The 18,985-nt window shown below is 21.2% G+C and overlaps 2 protein-coding genes across 2 annotated transcripts; both read right to left on the minus strand.

The window, feature by feature from the left end:
• Positions 1-9,176: 9,176 nt before the first annotated feature.
• On the minus strand, positions 9,177-10,945 carry PGO_083680 (variable surface protein; the record flags this gene model as incomplete). The annotated part of the gene is made up of 4 exons (XM_028687590.1): positions 9,177-9,320; positions 9,423-9,863; positions 10,023-10,667; positions 10,925-10,945. 4 exons carry the CDS (start codon positions 10,943-10,945, stop codon positions 9,177-9,179), a joined length of 1,251 nt encoding a protein of 416 aa, XP_028543391.1.
• Positions 10,946-14,638: 3,693 nt separating this feature from the next.
• PGO_083690 (variable surface protein) lies at positions 14,639-15,888 on the minus strand (the record flags this gene model as incomplete). Its single annotated transcript, XM_028687591.1, has 3 exons — positions 14,639-14,947; positions 15,073-15,729; positions 15,862-15,888. The coding sequence occupies 3 exons, from the start codon at positions 15,886-15,888 to the stop codon at positions 14,639-14,641; spliced, it is 993 nt and encodes a 330-aa protein (XP_028543392.1).
• Positions 15,889-18,985: the final 3,097 nt, after the last annotated feature.

Raw genomic sequence — 18,985 nt, forward strand, 5'->3', positions numbered from 1 at the left:
CTTGCTTATATATATTTAAAATATGAAAAGCAATTACTACGGTGTCATTTGAATTTAATTTATACAAAAGCTATTTATTCTGTGAATTGTATAAAAATGCATTATTTTACATCAAATTGTGAAATTTTATAATTTAATATACTGTTATTTAGGTATTGAGAAGTAAAAAATAATTTACCAGTTCTAATATTACTTTATATAAATATTTCTTATAATAAAAATAATAAAAGAAACAGTAGCTATATTAATGATAAACGATTATTTTCCGTACAAAATTACATAACACTTAAAAGAAAGCAAGGGAATGTAAAAAGGAATATAGTAAAATATATGAAAGCATGTAAAATTTTATAGTGTAAATGAATTATGAACATATATTAAAAATTATATGAATTATTAGACTGAACAATATAATATATTCTAATACTAATATAACAAAAGGTAAATTACAAAAATAACAATGAATGATGTAACGAACAATTATTATATAAATCCTTAGTATGTAGTAGTATCGTGTAATGGAAAATAAATTACAATAAATATTATTTATGAATATGTGTATATAATTTAATGCTATCTGAATAACTATGAATTGTGGTAACAATAGTTTTAAAGTGTAAGAAGCAAGTATATTTTTTTATAAAATATAGCCCTCAAATTAATAATTTAAAGACATTGTGAAAGAAACATTTCTTATTAGATACACTGGAATGAAGGATTCAAAAGAAATAATATAAAACACATGTAAATTATTTTTAAAATTCCTATTATATAAATTATTACAATGTTTGCACACTATAGATAAGTTCCATTAATTTATTTTTTTATGATTTTTTGTTTATGTAGGTATGATTTAAGAAAAACGGCAACGTGTTTTACAAATTTATCATTAACACTTTTATTTTTCATATGTCCATTTGTATAACCTTATCGAACTAATTATTGCTTTGGGATTTAACAATTACTGTTTTATATAGAATAAAATTTAATTCTAACAAAATTTGTTCAGTTTTTATATAAAAAATAATAATATGCAAAATGGCACAAATTGGAAATGAATTAAGTTTTAGAAATTTTTTTATAGTTACATGTATAATTCTATTAGCTTTTAAAATGTACCATCACAATTTATATGAATTATGTCTACGTCAGGCACACAATATATTATTACATAAAGTCATACATGAATGTAGAATTCAATATAACTTAATATTATAGGTGTATGTATTTATTTTTATATTATACTTATATATATATTAAGAATAATTTTAATGAATGATAAATCATATTTAGGAAGAATTGAAATATTAGAATTATAGTACATAAAAAAATATAATACAATATATATTCTATAATTATATATTATTTCTTTTTCAAACGTTACACTTTAGGTGTGCTACTATCTTTAATGTCAAATATTATAATCGTAAAATATTAATTTTTTAATGTAATGAAATTATTTATTTATTTTTTTTATTTATGTATTACTCAAAATTGAGTTATACTTTTGATATACTTCATTTATTGTTCATTTTTAGTATTACGCTAATTAAAATTATATTTTTTCACAATATTAAAGTAAATACTTTAAATGTGTAAAAAAAGAATACTTATTGCATATATTTCTTTGTGCTAAAAATAATAAGAATAATTTTTTGGAAACATATTATATATATTCATGTACATATTTTATCTCTGATTTCGATTACATTTTTTATGTAACATATGTAAAGTAGAAAGTGCACTACATAATTATGCATTAGATAAATTATTAGTAAGAAAAATAGTAATAATTTAAATTTTTTTTTTTTTAATATTTATTTTGAATGAATTTTTTATTATTTAAAAATTTTGAAACCATATAAACTATTTTATATAATTTAGGATAATTATATTAAATTTGATTGATTATATTTCTTTAATTTCTTCTTAGCGCAATTTAAAGATATTTAATATGTATATGTGATAATTGTAAAGGAAATGTGCTTTGATTTTCCCAAGGATATTATAATTATTTCTAAATTAACGATTTCACAATAAATTTAGAATACTATACCTTAACATTTTTACTGTTCCAACAATTAATATTGTTATAAATTCGTTAATATATTGTTACAATGAATAATCGTTTTACTTATACTATTATATTAGCATATGATACAAGTGGATACCACATTTTTACTCATTACACATAATGTATTTTATAAATTAATTCTCTATGAATATATTTTTTTCTTACACATGTTTCGCGTATTGTTTCCTTAAGAGAAAGATATATTCAGTGAAAATTATTATATAAATAAAAAAAGTATTTATATATACATTCTCTATTGTCATTGGAAAAATATGTATAAAGTTGAAATTTCATTAGAATAAGAAAATTTTATAGTTTTGTTTCTTATTCTTATCTAATGCAATAGAGATCTGTCTAGAACCTGATATTTTTCATTATAAGTATATTCTTTTTAATTATATTTATGTAATGTGTTGGATTATTAAGTGAAATATCATATTAGAGCATAAGATTATTGAAATATATTATATTTTTAAGAATGACTTTATGGAATCTGAAATATTTTTTATCGATTCTGTACTCTATCTTCTTTAAATTAGAAAAATATTATTTTAATTATCACCTTTTCCCATTTTTTTATGTATCTATAAGTTAAAAAAATAAATATACGATTAAAATTGTTAGGATTTTATGTAAATATAACATTAATATGTAGTAATTCATATATACTCACATTATACTCCAATAAAAAGGTTATATCATAAACTCAATAAAAAAGGATTACATTGATAAACAACTGATTGTTGTGTTTATGAGTATCTTTGTTTTTAGGGGGTACATAAGCAGGCACTATTTGAATTTAATATGACATATTCTTAGAAATTGAATGTTATACATTTTTGTTTTTAATTAATTTCTTTTTATTATGACATGTCAGTAATTGATTCCCTGAAAATTTTTAGTTTCTATCTATATCATTTTTACGTTAATTATAATATATGTAATATAGATGCGAACTTTTATCAAATTTAAGGCATTTAAAAGAAATGGTTTTATACTCGAACTCATCTTTATTTTTTTAATTATAAGGAAATTCCTCGTAAAATATGATATTCTGTTATGATATTGATTTAATTAGAAGATTTTAAAATATATTATTATCTCGAACACGTATTAAAATGATTTACAATTAATAACATTGATAAATATATGTTTATTATGTTCATATACATGTTGAAAGGAAATACATAGTTAAAACAAGGATGTTAAATATTTTTTATAATATGTCAAATTAGACACCTTTATATTTAAATTCAAACAAATAATAATTTTTTCTATTTTTTGATTTACATAAAATGAAGAAAATATCAAATTAAACCATTCAAATATACCACTGTGAATTAACTTGTAAATAAATAAAAGAGCCATGTTTTAAATGAATTATATTATTTTACATTTTGTTATAATATAAACAAAATAACAAATTATTATGATAGAGTTTTAATTATCTTTACATCTCAATGAAACTCATGGATGACATAATTTTTTGAATATATATAAAAATACAACAGATATAACTTATATAAAATATTATATCAACATAAAAAATATATAGTATATTATGTTCAATGTACTGCAAGGTATTTAAATAAATGCATAATAATATGAATTTTCTTTTAATTATATATGTATATATACATGTTATTTCATTAATGTAATTTTGTAATCTTTCTGAATTGTAATTTGTTTTTTTTTTTCACAGATATTATGTATGCATCAAAATATTATTAAATAGATGATATTATGTATATATTATTAATAGGGGGTAAATATAACAAGTTAAATAAGTTTTATATATCCATTTTACGAAAATTAAAGCATATAAAATTGTATGAAAATAGTTGTATATGAATAATGATAACACAAACCTGAATAATGTATCATAAGGGAAATATGATACAGCTTTTTGTATAATATATTGTAAAGAAAAAATAAAAGTGGATCCAAAAGATTTCAGGAACAAAGTTACAGAAAATATAATTATTATGTTTTTAGATTGAAATATATAATATATTATTTTACTAATATTGTTAGCTCTAATAAATTTATGTATCTCACGCATTCTACAAAAAATATTTTTTTAAAGAAGAAATATATTAATACGAAAGTATTATATTCTTCAGAAATTTTTTCCATTATACGTTTCCTGAGACTTTATATTTAAACATTCTTTTAATGGTTGTTTTTAATTTTTTTTTTCATTTCGTGAATCTGTAATAATCGACTTGTTCTTAAAATTAATGATTTATCTAACTTTTGTATATTAATTACTGATTTATCGTGAGCTTTCTAAAAAAAAAAAAAAATATAAAAAAATTTTTAATTAAAGAAATATGTTTTGTTATAATAAGTAACAATGCTTAAAAAAAACATTCCTAAAACAAATGAAAACGATTCTAATAATAGATTTTACATCATTATTTTGACAGTGATATATCAAAAAAGAAAAATAATATTACATTAATTTTAGCAAAAAAGACCAACATATAATATGATGTTATAATGTTATTTTTCAGTTCTTTCATGTATTAAGTAGTGAAAATTTTACCTTGTTATTTATATATATATTATGTTACAGGATATTACATTATTTAGGTTCTACAAAATGAACATTAATGCATTATATTTTTTTTTTTCATTCAATGTTTTTTCAATTATATATAACTATTCTTATTTTATAAAACACAGAAACGAAAATTTATAAACAAATAAGTATATTTTCACTCAAAAATTATGCATATAATAGAATTAAAGCTAAATTTAAACAAATATAATATGTGTAAGAATTTTGAACAAAATAAATTCATTTTTTTATAGATGATTAATTAGACATTTAACATTGTAGATATTTTTACTAATTAAATAAATGAATTTAATGGTAACAACATTACATAAATTATCTTTTAATGTAAAATATAAGTTATAATATATTTAGATAAAAAATTATATAGCACATTGTTAAAAGAATAATTATAAAAATTTATTAAAAATTTTCACATGGGTTATAAATTTACATATATTTATCCCAAATCAGTGTTTATTTACAGTAATACTATTGTTATATATATAAAGGAGTGCTTATAAGGTATAATTTTCATTATATGCATAATATAAAACTAATAAATAGTTCGCGAATTTAATGAATGATCCTTAGGTACTGTAATTAGCATATTAGATGTTTAAATATTAGAATTATTGTTATGTAACCAGAACATATTTATATTTATTATATTGATATATTTATTTGATTGTATTAACAATATTTCATAAGGGATATAAAAGGATAAGTTTTTCACTACAATTTTTTTAATTTTTTTTTTTTTTTGTAATTGATTATTTTTTATTATCGATTTAATAATTTATTATTATGTTTCTTGCATATATTATACGTAATGCTTAACAACATAAGTCATATTAAATATATTATACAGTATGAGTATGATCATTTTCTGCATATATGATTATTTGAAACGATTTATATAATACTTTTGACACTTTAATGTATTTAAATAACATAAGCTTTCCTAATATCCTTAGAATCATTATATTAAATATATTATCTGCACTTTTTTTTTTATTAACATTATAGTTTTCAATATTTTTTCTGAAATATATTTTCATAGGTACTAGTTACATATTCTGTGTCCTATTTATGTTATTGCTACAATGAAAATACAATTGTAGATATAGGCAGATTTATGTATGACAATAAATAGGCCGTTGCGTTCTATATAAGAGGTAGATTTTTTTTATATGCGTCAATTTTAATTAAAATTAGTTAAATTATTAAAATGTTTATGTATTCTTATTATACATAAAAGTAGTATAAAACGTATTAATTATGCATGTATTTGAATGGAAATTTTTTCTTATAAATAGGAATAAATTTTCACATAACGTAATTCTCGATAATAACACAGAAAAGTTTTTTTATTTACTTATTAATAAAACTTACATATATAAGTTTTGCATTATATTATTGATTAGAAAAATATATGTAAATATAACTAAAAAAACACTAATAACTTAATTTGAGATAATAAATATAATTTTATTTATAATGAGATATAATTATATGCTACTTAAAATAAAAATACAAGGAAACATATAGGATGTGTTAAAAATTGTAGAAAATTAATTTAAATCCTATACTCTATATTCAATAAATAAAAAGATTAAGAATAATGTATAATATATATTGGGTTAGTTTTAGCAAGGAATTTATACATAATAATATAAATATTAATTTTTTGTTATATTTTGCAAAAGATATTTAAAATTATAATAAAGAATGAATATTTTTTACATGATAGCACTTTAAATTATTAACAGTTATCATTTTAGAAACCATAATATTATAAAAATACATAAAGAATTTAATATGAATAGAATTGCTTATTTAAAAAATACCTTTAAATTTTTAATATTCAGGTTAGAATAATGAAATAACTATCAATAACAAATTGGATGAGGTCGCTTAAGCAATGTAGCTTGATTATGTAAATCTTATATGGATAATTAAGGAAGAAAAAGACAAAATAATTAAAATAATGGATGCTTCTTATGTATTCTATTAGTGTTTAATGATTGAATATGTTGTTTCATTAAGTTAATTTTGAACAAGAACAAAATTATTTAAACAGTGACACAGTATATGCTTATACATATAGTGAGTAAATTTTTCTTGCAGGTGTTTTATTATATAAAGTAAAATATTATAAAACATTCTATAAAATGATTATTTTTTTTTTTTTTGAATATTCAAAAATAAAAATTATAAATTAATAGCTTTTCTCTTAGAATTAAATTTTTAACACTATTGTGCTATTATTTTTTAATTAATTATTTATATTACTTAACACAATAAATGAGAAACAAATTAGAAATATAAAATTTATAATCGTAAAACATTTAATGGATATCCGTAGTTTATATATAACCTTTATATACATATGTGAATTTTGTTTAAAGGTATATAAAGAAATATATTTTTATGTCACAAAAAATCACTGATAAATATATAAATACATAAATTGTAAGAATATAAATATATATTACATTAGATTAGCATTAGTGAATTGATAAAAACGAATAATATAGAATATTCCTGTATACCTATGGAAACACTTAAATTATAACTATATAAAAAAAAAAGTATAAATAATGCTCCAAAAGAGGTAGAGAAATTAGTAACAGCTATTACATTTATCTTTGAAGCACATTCTTCACAAAATATTAGTGTTTCGGGTGAAGAAAAAAATTCAAAGTTTTGAGTTAGAGGACGTTCCGGAAATAGTACCTCAGTCAACTGTCTGAGACAGTGCTGTAATGTTCTTAGTCTAGAACATAGATCAAACTTCCTTAATGTTTGGATATATTTTTCTTAATATATTTCCATATTTTGGTAAATTTTGTACACATGTATAATTTTCAGGAGCGTGCTTATAACATATATGTTTACCAAATTTTTCAAGAATATAAGAATTTTTTTATAATATTTATTTCTAACCACAACCATTTTTCTTATTATCAGCATTAAGTTTTTTCCATATATCATCAATATATGTATTCAATAAATCCACATTTGAAGCTTATTTTTCTCCGTATGTAAAGTTACTTTTCTTGTGGTCAAATCATATTTTCAACATTTCACAAGGAGTACTAAAATTCCATTGTTTTTCTTTACAAAAATATTGCTTATCCTCTTAATAATTGTCTATAAAATATAAAGAAATGCGTATTAAAATAGGAAATTTAATATTTTAAGGAGTATTAAAGTTTTTTTTATATGCTTCTTTTTTAAATTCTATGCAAACACCATTAAATAGATGATTGAAATACGGACTACATACATTTATCTGCAATTAAGGAGTAGAGAAAACAATACATATATATATATTTTTACTAAAATTTAAATTCCTACAATAATTATTTAAAAGAAATTTTAAATTTTCATTAATGAATGTAAAAATAATAAAAAATTTTAAAATATATATTTGCCTGGAATAATATTTAAGGAGTATTAGTATTACATAATCCTAATTAATATATCCCCTTGAAGTATTTTAAATTGTAATATGAATAAAAAATTGTGTTGTGCACTGTTTTCAATGGTTTAGAGATGTTTACATTACAGTAAATAAATTAGCTCATGAGAAGTATTATGAGTTCTGCAAGAATGCTCATAATATAACTGCATTCATATCATTTATACTATATGTTAAATTAATGTAATATTGAAAAAAGAATATATAACAAATATATAATATAATTCTCTTTATGTTTGCATGAATTTTGTAGCAGTATATATTTTTCTATTCTTTTAACATCACATTATTTTGTAAACTATACACATTACATATTAGAAAATTCCTATTCTGGTTACAATGTATTTTACTCTTTAATATATGCAACACACAGCATTCTCTATAATTTAATTTGAATTTATTGACATAATCTTAATTTATGATTTATTACAATATGATTTAAACAGAAGTTTTGGTATTCAACATTCTTTTTACTAATCGATTTATTTATATCTCCTTCGCGCTAAGCAGTTAGTATTTTAAAGCTAATAACAAATAATTTTTTATTATCTGCTCTTTTGTTGTATTGTTTAGATATATTGTTTATATTAGAACTGAATTTTTTATTAAAATTCAATTTATCACATCTTATAGCTTGATATTCCATTTTATAACAAACTGCTAAAATCGTATAATACTACATAATTGTATGTAATAGACAAATATTTATGGGTATTGTAAGACATTTTTTTTTAGTTCAGTTTAATAGAAAAAAAAATATTGTACAAACATTTAACGAAAATATGTTTATTACATCTTAGGTTTATATTTAAAAAGGTGATAAATAAAATATCATGTAATAAAAATTCCATTTTGCATTGAAATATACATGTCAGTACTAAAAAAATAAAGGTTTTATCAAATAGGTTTCCAAAATGACTTCATAACGTATTTAAAATTACCAAAAAACACAGTTAAATATATATTAGATAAATAAAATTAACAATTTACATACACTTGATACTCAATTCAAGTGCTGTTAATTAATTTCTAAGAATATCTATTTATCATTATATTTAATATTCAAAATAGCTATATGTAAATTGGATATGTTTATCCCTATCAACAGATGGTCCTAATAGTACCCCATGTATTTTTTCATTCATCTTTTTTTGTTTCTTCCTTTTTTTTTTAGTAAAAAGCTTTCTCAAATGAGTGAACTGTAAGGTAAAAAAAAAATATCACAAAATTATAATATAATTAATTTAAATAATTATATATATATACAAGTATTTTTTATAGTACAGTTAATTATGGTTTACTTTAATAAGGAGTATAAATATCAAAAGAATGAGCACAGGCAATAAAATAAATATGATATATGTTCTAATTGATGTTTCTTCGCCATTTTCATTAAGTATGACTGCAACATTATGAAGTTCAGTATTAGCTGATCCCTCAGTAACGGTAACTGTACCGTGGCTTATATTATCCATAGATCCATTGGGCGTATATATACGATTAATGGAAACAGTATTCGATTCTAAAACAGCTGATGATGCAACAGTAGGTGTATCGTGAGTAGGTTCTTGACTATTATTTAAATTCTCAGTATCTCTGTGATTATTTGTTGAATCTCTTTGGGATAAACTTCTATCGCTTGAATCATCTGTACCTATATGACGTGTGACTGAACTCTCTGGGTTTACACTCATAGAATCGGCATTATCATGGGTCATAAGAACAAGAATGTCACTAGTACTCTGTCCAGAATCAATATATTTATCAGAATGAGAGACATGATCATCATTTTGTGTTGCCAATCCTTGTCCTGTAGATTCTTTGATTTCAAGCGTTTTTGCAACACCACGTTAAGAATCTGGTAATTGATTATTAACAGAACTTTCAGATACATCCTTTACTTTCAATTTAGACTGCGATACAGATTCTTCAGTAGAGGTTGAATGTGAAGGAACTTCACTTGCATGGGTGTCTAATGTTTTACTTGTTGAATCATCTGCGTCAGTTCTAGTTTCTGAAGAAGAACTTAGCTGTACATGTGCATTAGACACACTATTATCTAATGATCCATTATCTGTAACCTCTGTATCAAATGATCTAGAAGGAGATTTTACATCTTTTTGATATTGTAAAATATTTTCCTTTTTACCTGACTCAGACTTATTATCAAACAGTTCCTTTTTATTAGCTCGAGGATTTATTGTGTTTGATGTTAATTTAGTGCCATTTTCTTCAAGAGACCTTGTTTTTAAAACATAATCGGATTTATCAGCATATTTTACAGTAAATTTATTTATTTTTTGTTCTTCATTTATTTGAAATTTTATATGTCCTTTACTAAGGCATTCTTTTATCTGTTCTTTTAGCTCTTTTATAACTTTACATAATTGTTCCCATTCATTGCAATAATCTGTATAAATATTTCTTTCAAAAATTTCAACTTGTTCCTTAATTTCATTTGTATATTTAATATTTATATCTATGCATTCATCATGTCTCTTCTCATGGCTACTATTAAAAGCAATATATTTCACTGTAGTCGTTCTCTATTCATTATTTTTTATTATAGATCCTTTTCGTTCTTCGTTTAAATAAATAATGTGGGAAAATAAGTTTTGTATATATATATAGAAACATTTTCTAAAGGAAACTTAATGTTTTATGATTACTCTACTATATTATAATTATTTGGGTAAGTAGAAATTATAATATTCAGAAATATTATAAATAAATATGTTTTAACATATCATTAGGATACTTTAAAACATTATATATGAATATTTGGAACTAATAATATTTGAACATTCAATAATATTTTAATCATAATTGTAAAATAAATGAATTTGAAAAAATATATATAATGAATTCGTGTCATTTTTAAGCAATAGATGAAGATAACAGAAGTAACAATATAACTAAATGGGAGGTTTACAAATTTAATGATAGTGCAATATTGACGGTAATACAATTTTTATTTGATCTACACATAAATAAATAATATATAGCTTATTCTGTAACTTATTATATAAAAATATTTTTATCTATTATTTTTCTTTCAATGGTAAGACAAACATATATTTTAGACAATGCGTATTTGCCTTTGTCATTCTTTCATTTCTCGGCTCAGTTATATAAGTTCTATTCTATAACTTGTTATTAGCAAAACGCAGTTCAATTCCATGTAGATGTCAATGAAAATTTTGTGTTCTTATACATATTTTTTATTATTGTTAGGGTTATATATATTTGAATTTTATATTGAAGTGTATAAAAATATGAAATAAATAATAAATTAGTTATACGCTGGTTTATTTTATATTTGTAAAAACAACTTGTGTTGCATATGTCTAATTAATGCTATAAATAATTTATGATCTGTAAATCTTGGAAATTAATTATTTTTGTTTTTATTTTTTATATATATACTTATGAAAATTTTGGAGGCGTTTCCATAATTTGTGTATAATAAATTACTACATGTTGATATCATATTTTTTTTTTGAACCAATATTTTTATTTAATAAAATTTTAAATTATTAAAATGTGAATAATGTCAAATAAACCTTTTATATAATAAATAACTGATAAAACAAATACATGCTGAAATTTTTTATTGGATTAACAATGTGAAAATATCAAATAAATACTAGACACATGTGTGATAGAGAATAATAATACACAAATGAGTTCATATCATGTTATTATATTATTTTAAAATTTCCTTGGAAACATTTGCGTTCAATTAAATAGACAAAAATATTTTCTAATTTTTTGCACTCTTTATTGGAACACATTGAACTTTTGCCTGAAAAATTATGGTTTATTATCCACCTTACTGCTTGCATGAATTTGCTATTATTTAATTGATATAATGGGGATTTGACGAATATAAAAACACAGCATACTTATAACACATATGTGTAAAATTAATTATGTAATTTTGTTGTCCATCAAAATAGCATATGATTTCTTTTCGTATTATCTTGTGTTGAATCAGCATATTACCCATTTCAACTAATCGCTTTTTCGTTGTCTTAATGTTAATTAGATATAAATAATAATATAGTATGGTTACAGAAGTGTAAAATGCTTATACAAACAACATATGCTACAGTTAGAAAATCCTTTAAAATGTTTTATTTATTATTTATAGTTGTAAAATTATATTTTATTTATTTCAAATTATTTTATTATTCATTCATTGGTTGTACTGTTAATAGCATTATTACTTTTCCTCTTAGATGCTATATGATATATATGTAACTTTTATATATAAGAATTCGCTCAAACGAAATTTATTATTTTACTTTTAATAGGTTAACTGTGTAAAGAAACCATAACTATTTCTTAAGGTTTTAATCTTAATTCCTCTTTAATTAATTACAGTACATTGTTAATAATCCACTATTTCAGTTTTTTTATTTTTCCATTATTTATATAGAGAAATAAATGTATTTTTTTTATTCTTATTGCTTATATGTGTTATAACAAATCCATTTTGCTAGCTTAGATAATGTAAAAAAAAGGATTTTTCAATTTTATAGGTGCCTTTTTAAGAGTTTTCCACATTATGGTTATTACATATATATATATATATATATAATAATTTTATGATGTTATGACCCTTTTATACACTACATAAACTTGTAATGTTTCTCATTCATTTTAATTTAAAAGGGAAAATTTAATATAATCATTATATTACAGACTTATTTTAAATAAAGTGTTTCATTTACAAACACCTTACCTTAATTTATTTTTCTTTGAGATACAATGATTATTGATATTCTTTGTAATGTGATAAAAATTCTAGGTTTCTGACTAAAAGTATTTAAAAAAGATTCACCGTACCAAAAAATTTTTTATGAATTGTATTGTAATTTTCTGAAAAATGTTAATTAATATAACATAATTTTCAGAAAAAATTTGGCAAAAATACAGTTTCCCATACAATATTTAATGGCACGAAACATCTTGATGTGTTACATTCACGTTGTGTTGGGAAATAACTGAATTATGTAAAATGTGCATTAAAGCTCTTGTTCACCGAAATTATTATGATTCCGCAGTTATTTTATCATTTTTGTAATAGTTATTACTATAGCATACAAATTGTGATAGGATTATAAAAAAACAGATGATACCTCGGCATGATTATTATAAAAAATTAAATGAACGCACAAATACATATATGTTATGTAATATTTGAATAGCATAATGTGCTTACACAGTGAGGGAATTTGTTTATGCTTATATGAACAACATAAATGTTCTTCACAATATATATATGAAGAACACAATTGATTCGTAGTAATAGTTTAGCTGATACATAATGAAAGCAGTACTTTCTTTCATATAAGAATTCATTGTTCCGATAATTTATTTCTAAAAAGAATTTGTTTAATATAAGCTATGTTGTAAATTCATGACGATAAACAAATTAAAACGACCTATGATTGTTGTATTTTATTGTTTAATGAACATAACAATTGTGCATGTTATATATTTCAAAAGAACGTTAATAAAAGATATGTAATAATTAATTGTTTTCTTAAATAAAATATGTTTACAACTTTTCATGATTATTTGAATAAAAAATAAAAGAAATATTTACAAAAAGTAAACCTCAAGGTATGATTGTATGCATCAAGCAAATTAAGTTTTTTTTTTCATTTGAGTACGTGATATTATGCATCTATGTGGTATATTAATATATATAATTTTTTTTAATTCATTTTAAACTGCAAGCGTCAATATTCATATTTAAGTGAGCATTATATTAAATTAATAATTTTAATTATTATTAAATACAGAAAAAAATAAAACGTAATTTTAGATTAAAAGAACTAAATAGAATGAAACAAAAAAAAAAATAAGAAAATAAATTACCTATTGAAATATGAGTTTTTCAGTGCAATCATGACACATACATGTAATGAAATACTATTAATTAATAAAATAAAAATGGGATAATAAAACAACTTTTATAAAAACGCAAATCATGAAAACTATAATGAACTGTACAAATATCAATTATCTTTTTTTTAAGTTAAATTTGCATGAAACATTTAATAATATTATACAATAAAATAGTACAGCTTGTATACAAATGATTTATAAAAGTATACTCTATAATTATACCAGTTTATAATTTTGTTATGTTTTAATTTTATTATGTTTATATAAGACATCATTTATTTTAAGTTATATGGGTTTTTATTACAAAAGAATGTCATATTAAAAAAAAATCTATTATATTAGAGGAACGAAGCAATTTAACAATATTATATTTATTCACTAATTGTGTTATTGGAAAATAATATTTTGAGTATCATTATTTAATTTTATTTGTATTGCTATCTTAGAGAATAAAAATATTTATATAATTACACTATATTTTTTACTTCGTTATTAGATGAGGTTATTGAAAGTATAATTCTCTACGTAATTTGAATGCTTATTCGCATAGGATATTTAAAGAATTTTTTTATTTTGAATTATGTATTTTGTGCGAATATTAGTAAGAATTATATATTATACGACCTCTGAAATCGTCATACGTATTGTAGAACATTTCAGGTGTTTCATAAGTACTGTAGTACATTTCTGGTGCTTCAGACGTACTGTCATACATTTCTGGTGCTTCAGACGTACTGTAGTACATTTCAGGTGCTTCAGATGTACTGTAGTACATTTCAGGTGCTTCAGATGTACTATAGTACATTTCAGGTGTTTCAGACGTGTCCCATTCTTCTTTATAAATATAATCTCGATTGTATCTTTTATTTTTTTCCCTAGCGATTAATTTTGAACCATATGAGGTGTACTAACACATAATAAAAAGAATGTATTCATAGAAAAATATTTTTATTTTATATTAAAGCTTATTTTTTTTAAATTATTATAAGAAACGTATATGATAAACTAATAAAAAAATACATCATAGTTAACCTTAAGAACATAAAACAGAAAAAGAGACATTATTATGGATACGAAGAATGCTACTATTACAGGGCGTGAAATTACGCATTTGCATGGTTTTTCTGGTGGGCATGAGCTTCCTTTTTGGGCTGCATACCAATAATGCATAGGATATTCTTGCTTTTCTGGTTTATTGTTGTTTATAAATATATTTAGTACTTCACAAAATTGTTTTTCTTCATCCGTTTCTTGTCTATCATTCAAATCATTAAAACATTTATACATTTTATATAAAAGTGTAATATCTTCCAAACGTTTTTGAGTCATAATACCTGCGTTTATATCGGGTATATCTTGTTCTTTCCGAAATCTTTTGAACTCACTGTACAATCTATAATAAATTGTTTCCACTTTATCGATATCTTTAAAATCAAGAATTTTTTCATATATCCAATAATAAAAATATTTTAATGCAGGAATTACAAAATATTTATTCGTTTTATCATTATGAATTTTTCCCAAAAAAAACATAATGTTCTCACATTGTTCCTTAATTTCATTTTCATATTTTTTTATATTATGATAATGTAGATTCTTACAATTATATTTATTAGTATGAGGAGTATTATGTATAAGGGAACCATCTATATATTGCTTATATTTGGCAAATTCCGTTACAAGAGGATACTATTAAGACGAATAAAATAATTCCATGAAAAAAAAATGTATTATGTTGTGAATAGTTCTATTATATTTTTTGATAATGAACAATAGTAATATTTAATTGTAATAATTTATATTATAATAATTTATACAGACATCTTCTAGATCATATTTGGCTTCCATTATATGTGATTTCATGTAAACTAAATGAAGGTGTGATGTTTACGAAAATAGTTAATATTTATTTTTAAAATAAAGATCCACAGTATAAAGAAAAATGTATTTTATGATTTATTATATTTATATAATAAATTTATAGTTATTTTCAAATTTCTTGTTAATGAACATTTTTACACATAATATTATATTAATCTTTTTTTTGATATAAAATATAATTTTTTATTTATTACAAGGAGAATATGTGAAATATGAATATATTATATTCAGTAAAAATTATATCCTTTTTTAATAAATATTATTAATATTATGTTGATATCCAGAAATTATATAAATTATCTATTAATTTTTATTAAAAAAAAAAATGTTAATTTTATAAATTTTTACGGTTAAATGATTGTTTTTTAAATTACAAATTATAGTACGATATAATTAATATGAAACTAAGTGTATATCGTTTTGGTTTCAAGGTTTAGTTATGACATTTTGAATTTATGAGTAGTTTCATATTTTATTATTCTATATAGTATTATCACACATAGAATTTTTTTATTTAGTATTATCATTATTAAAATACACATTATTAAGCTTTTACAATTAGAGAACACTTTTTATCATATTTATCACTATAATTTAGATGATGAGTTTTGGGGTTATTTATAGGAAAATAGTAGGATCCATTTCTTTATATATGTGACAAATAATTATTTGCGGAAGCAGCTAGTATATATAATATTGTTTTACTTGTATTGGTATTTTTTTTTGATTAACTATTTCTAATTAATTTATATTTACATAGTTTTGAACTTTCATGGTTTTATCTATGTAAATATAGATAATTTGAGTGTTGTATATCATAATTTTGTTAACTACGATGTATGTTTAAAATTTTCTGTTAGCATTCCATTCTATTCATTATCAAGTATGTTATTTTAGAATGTATATTAATATAAATAAAATAATTGTTATTTATAACACTTTTAAATTCCTGTTTATAGCTTTGCTTGAATGTAAATATTTTAAGTTAGTATTCGTGTTTTTATTTTGGATTTATAATAAGAGAGAGATAAAAATTATGTTGATGTCACCATATGCACATGTGTATTATCGGTCAGTAAGCTACATCTTTAGGTATTTTGTCTCTGATAAAAATAGTATTAGCAATTATATATACACACTAAAGATCTTGTGAATTTTTTCTTTTTTAGCCTAACATTTTTTCATCAAAAGAATTTTGAATTACATACTTTCAGAACCTATAGATTTATATATTTTGGGGGCTAATACAGAATATATTTAAGATTATTCTATCGCTGAGAATTATTTTTCACACATATTATATTTTTCATCGTATTCATATATTTCAAATGCTATTTCTGCATTATTTTTATCATGAGATGCGTTATTGCTACGGCATATAAATGTCACATTTTTTAGGAATTTTATTCATTATTTCTCTTTATTCAAAGCATCTGGTATATATTATTTTTAAAACATTTTTTTAATTATTCTTTTTTTATTTTTATTATTTTGTTTTTTTTTGTTCATTGCGCGTATTTCCATAATTCTTTTCAATATTATGCTCAGATTCAACTAAATAATGTAAAAAATTATGAGTTTATTACTGAAACTTATGATATTAGATATTAAGAGAGATGCGAACAGATATAGTAGCAATTATAAATATATTATTTTTTTTTTTTTATTTATGAATCCTTTTTATTGGTTTAACTAGATAATATGGAAAAGTAAAATTTATTATATGGATATAAAAGCTTTGAAACGATGATTTAGTATATTTAATGTCATAACATTATATCAATAATTTTGTGGATGTATAAGTTATTATGTTTAATACACCTTTAGGGTGTTTTGAAATTAAATTCTTCATCTTTTGACACAATAATATTTTAACGTATAAATATTCTTTTGGACAACTTTGAAAAAATTATACTTGCAGAATCAGCTTAAGGAATTTGTTATATTTTTATGCATAGTGATAATATAAGTTCCTATATTTTGAAATATGAGGCATAAAAATTAAGTGATGCAAAGTATACTTAAACATATAAGGTTTATGTATAATACAAGGAAAAAAATAAAATAATAAATACTGAGAGGTTTTAGGTGATATTAACAAATGTTTTAAGACTCGTACTACTAATTGTTATTTATGTATATATGTGTATGTCTTTTATGACAATAGTAGAACAGGGTTTACATTTAATGTTATATATATTCGCTTCTATTATTTTTTATGTTTCGGTTATGGTAAAATAGATTTATAATAAATAATGCTATTAATAAAAAGTGCATTTGTATTGGGATGTCAAAAAAAAATTCAGTGTGCTTATGGATTAGTTTCATTAATACTGTGGTGCTATATTATTAATTTTATGATGGTTTGTATAAAGATATAGAATTTACTATAGATAGATTGTATGTATGTTTGTTTTATTATTACTAAAATTATTTATAATTAAATTAATCTTTTGTCACTTAAAAGAAATTACAACAATTATAGCTTGTAAACTAGAGATGCATTAACCTTTTTATACCACATGTAAAATTTTTAACATTTAAGTAGTAGTGACAGTTGTAGAATATAAATAAATACAATATACTTATATATATATGTATAATTAATTATGTATATAATTTCGTTGTTGAATAAAACAAAGTATTATTTTTTTTATGTTCTCATTTAAAAATTACTTCATATTACCCCATTAAATTTAGCACTATTTCGTTGTATTATAATTAAATGGTAGTAGGTATAATAACATATATTATTTATAAAAAATTGAAAAGATTATACAAGACAGCATATTTTATACTTAGATCATCCTTAAAAATGTGATTTATTTGCATTTCCACTTGTATAATAAATTGTTATTTGAACCCATCGATTTTATTACTCTTTCTTTGGATCTATCGCTAATAGCACTTTTCCTTTTGGTCTCTATATCTTGTTATATGAGTACATTGTATATAATTATTCACTCAAAAGAGAGTTATTAATTATATTTTAATAGGTTAATTCTGTGCAGGAGTAATAACCATTCATAAATGTTTTATTTTTGATTTATGCCTAATAAATTTT

Source organism: Plasmodium gonderi (genome assembly GCF_002157705.1).
Source record: "Plasmodium gonderi DNA, contig: Chr08, whole genome shotgun sequence".
NCBI classification, from domain to species: domain Eukaryota; phylum Apicomplexa; class Aconoidasida; order Haemosporida; family Plasmodiidae; genus Plasmodium; species Plasmodium gonderi.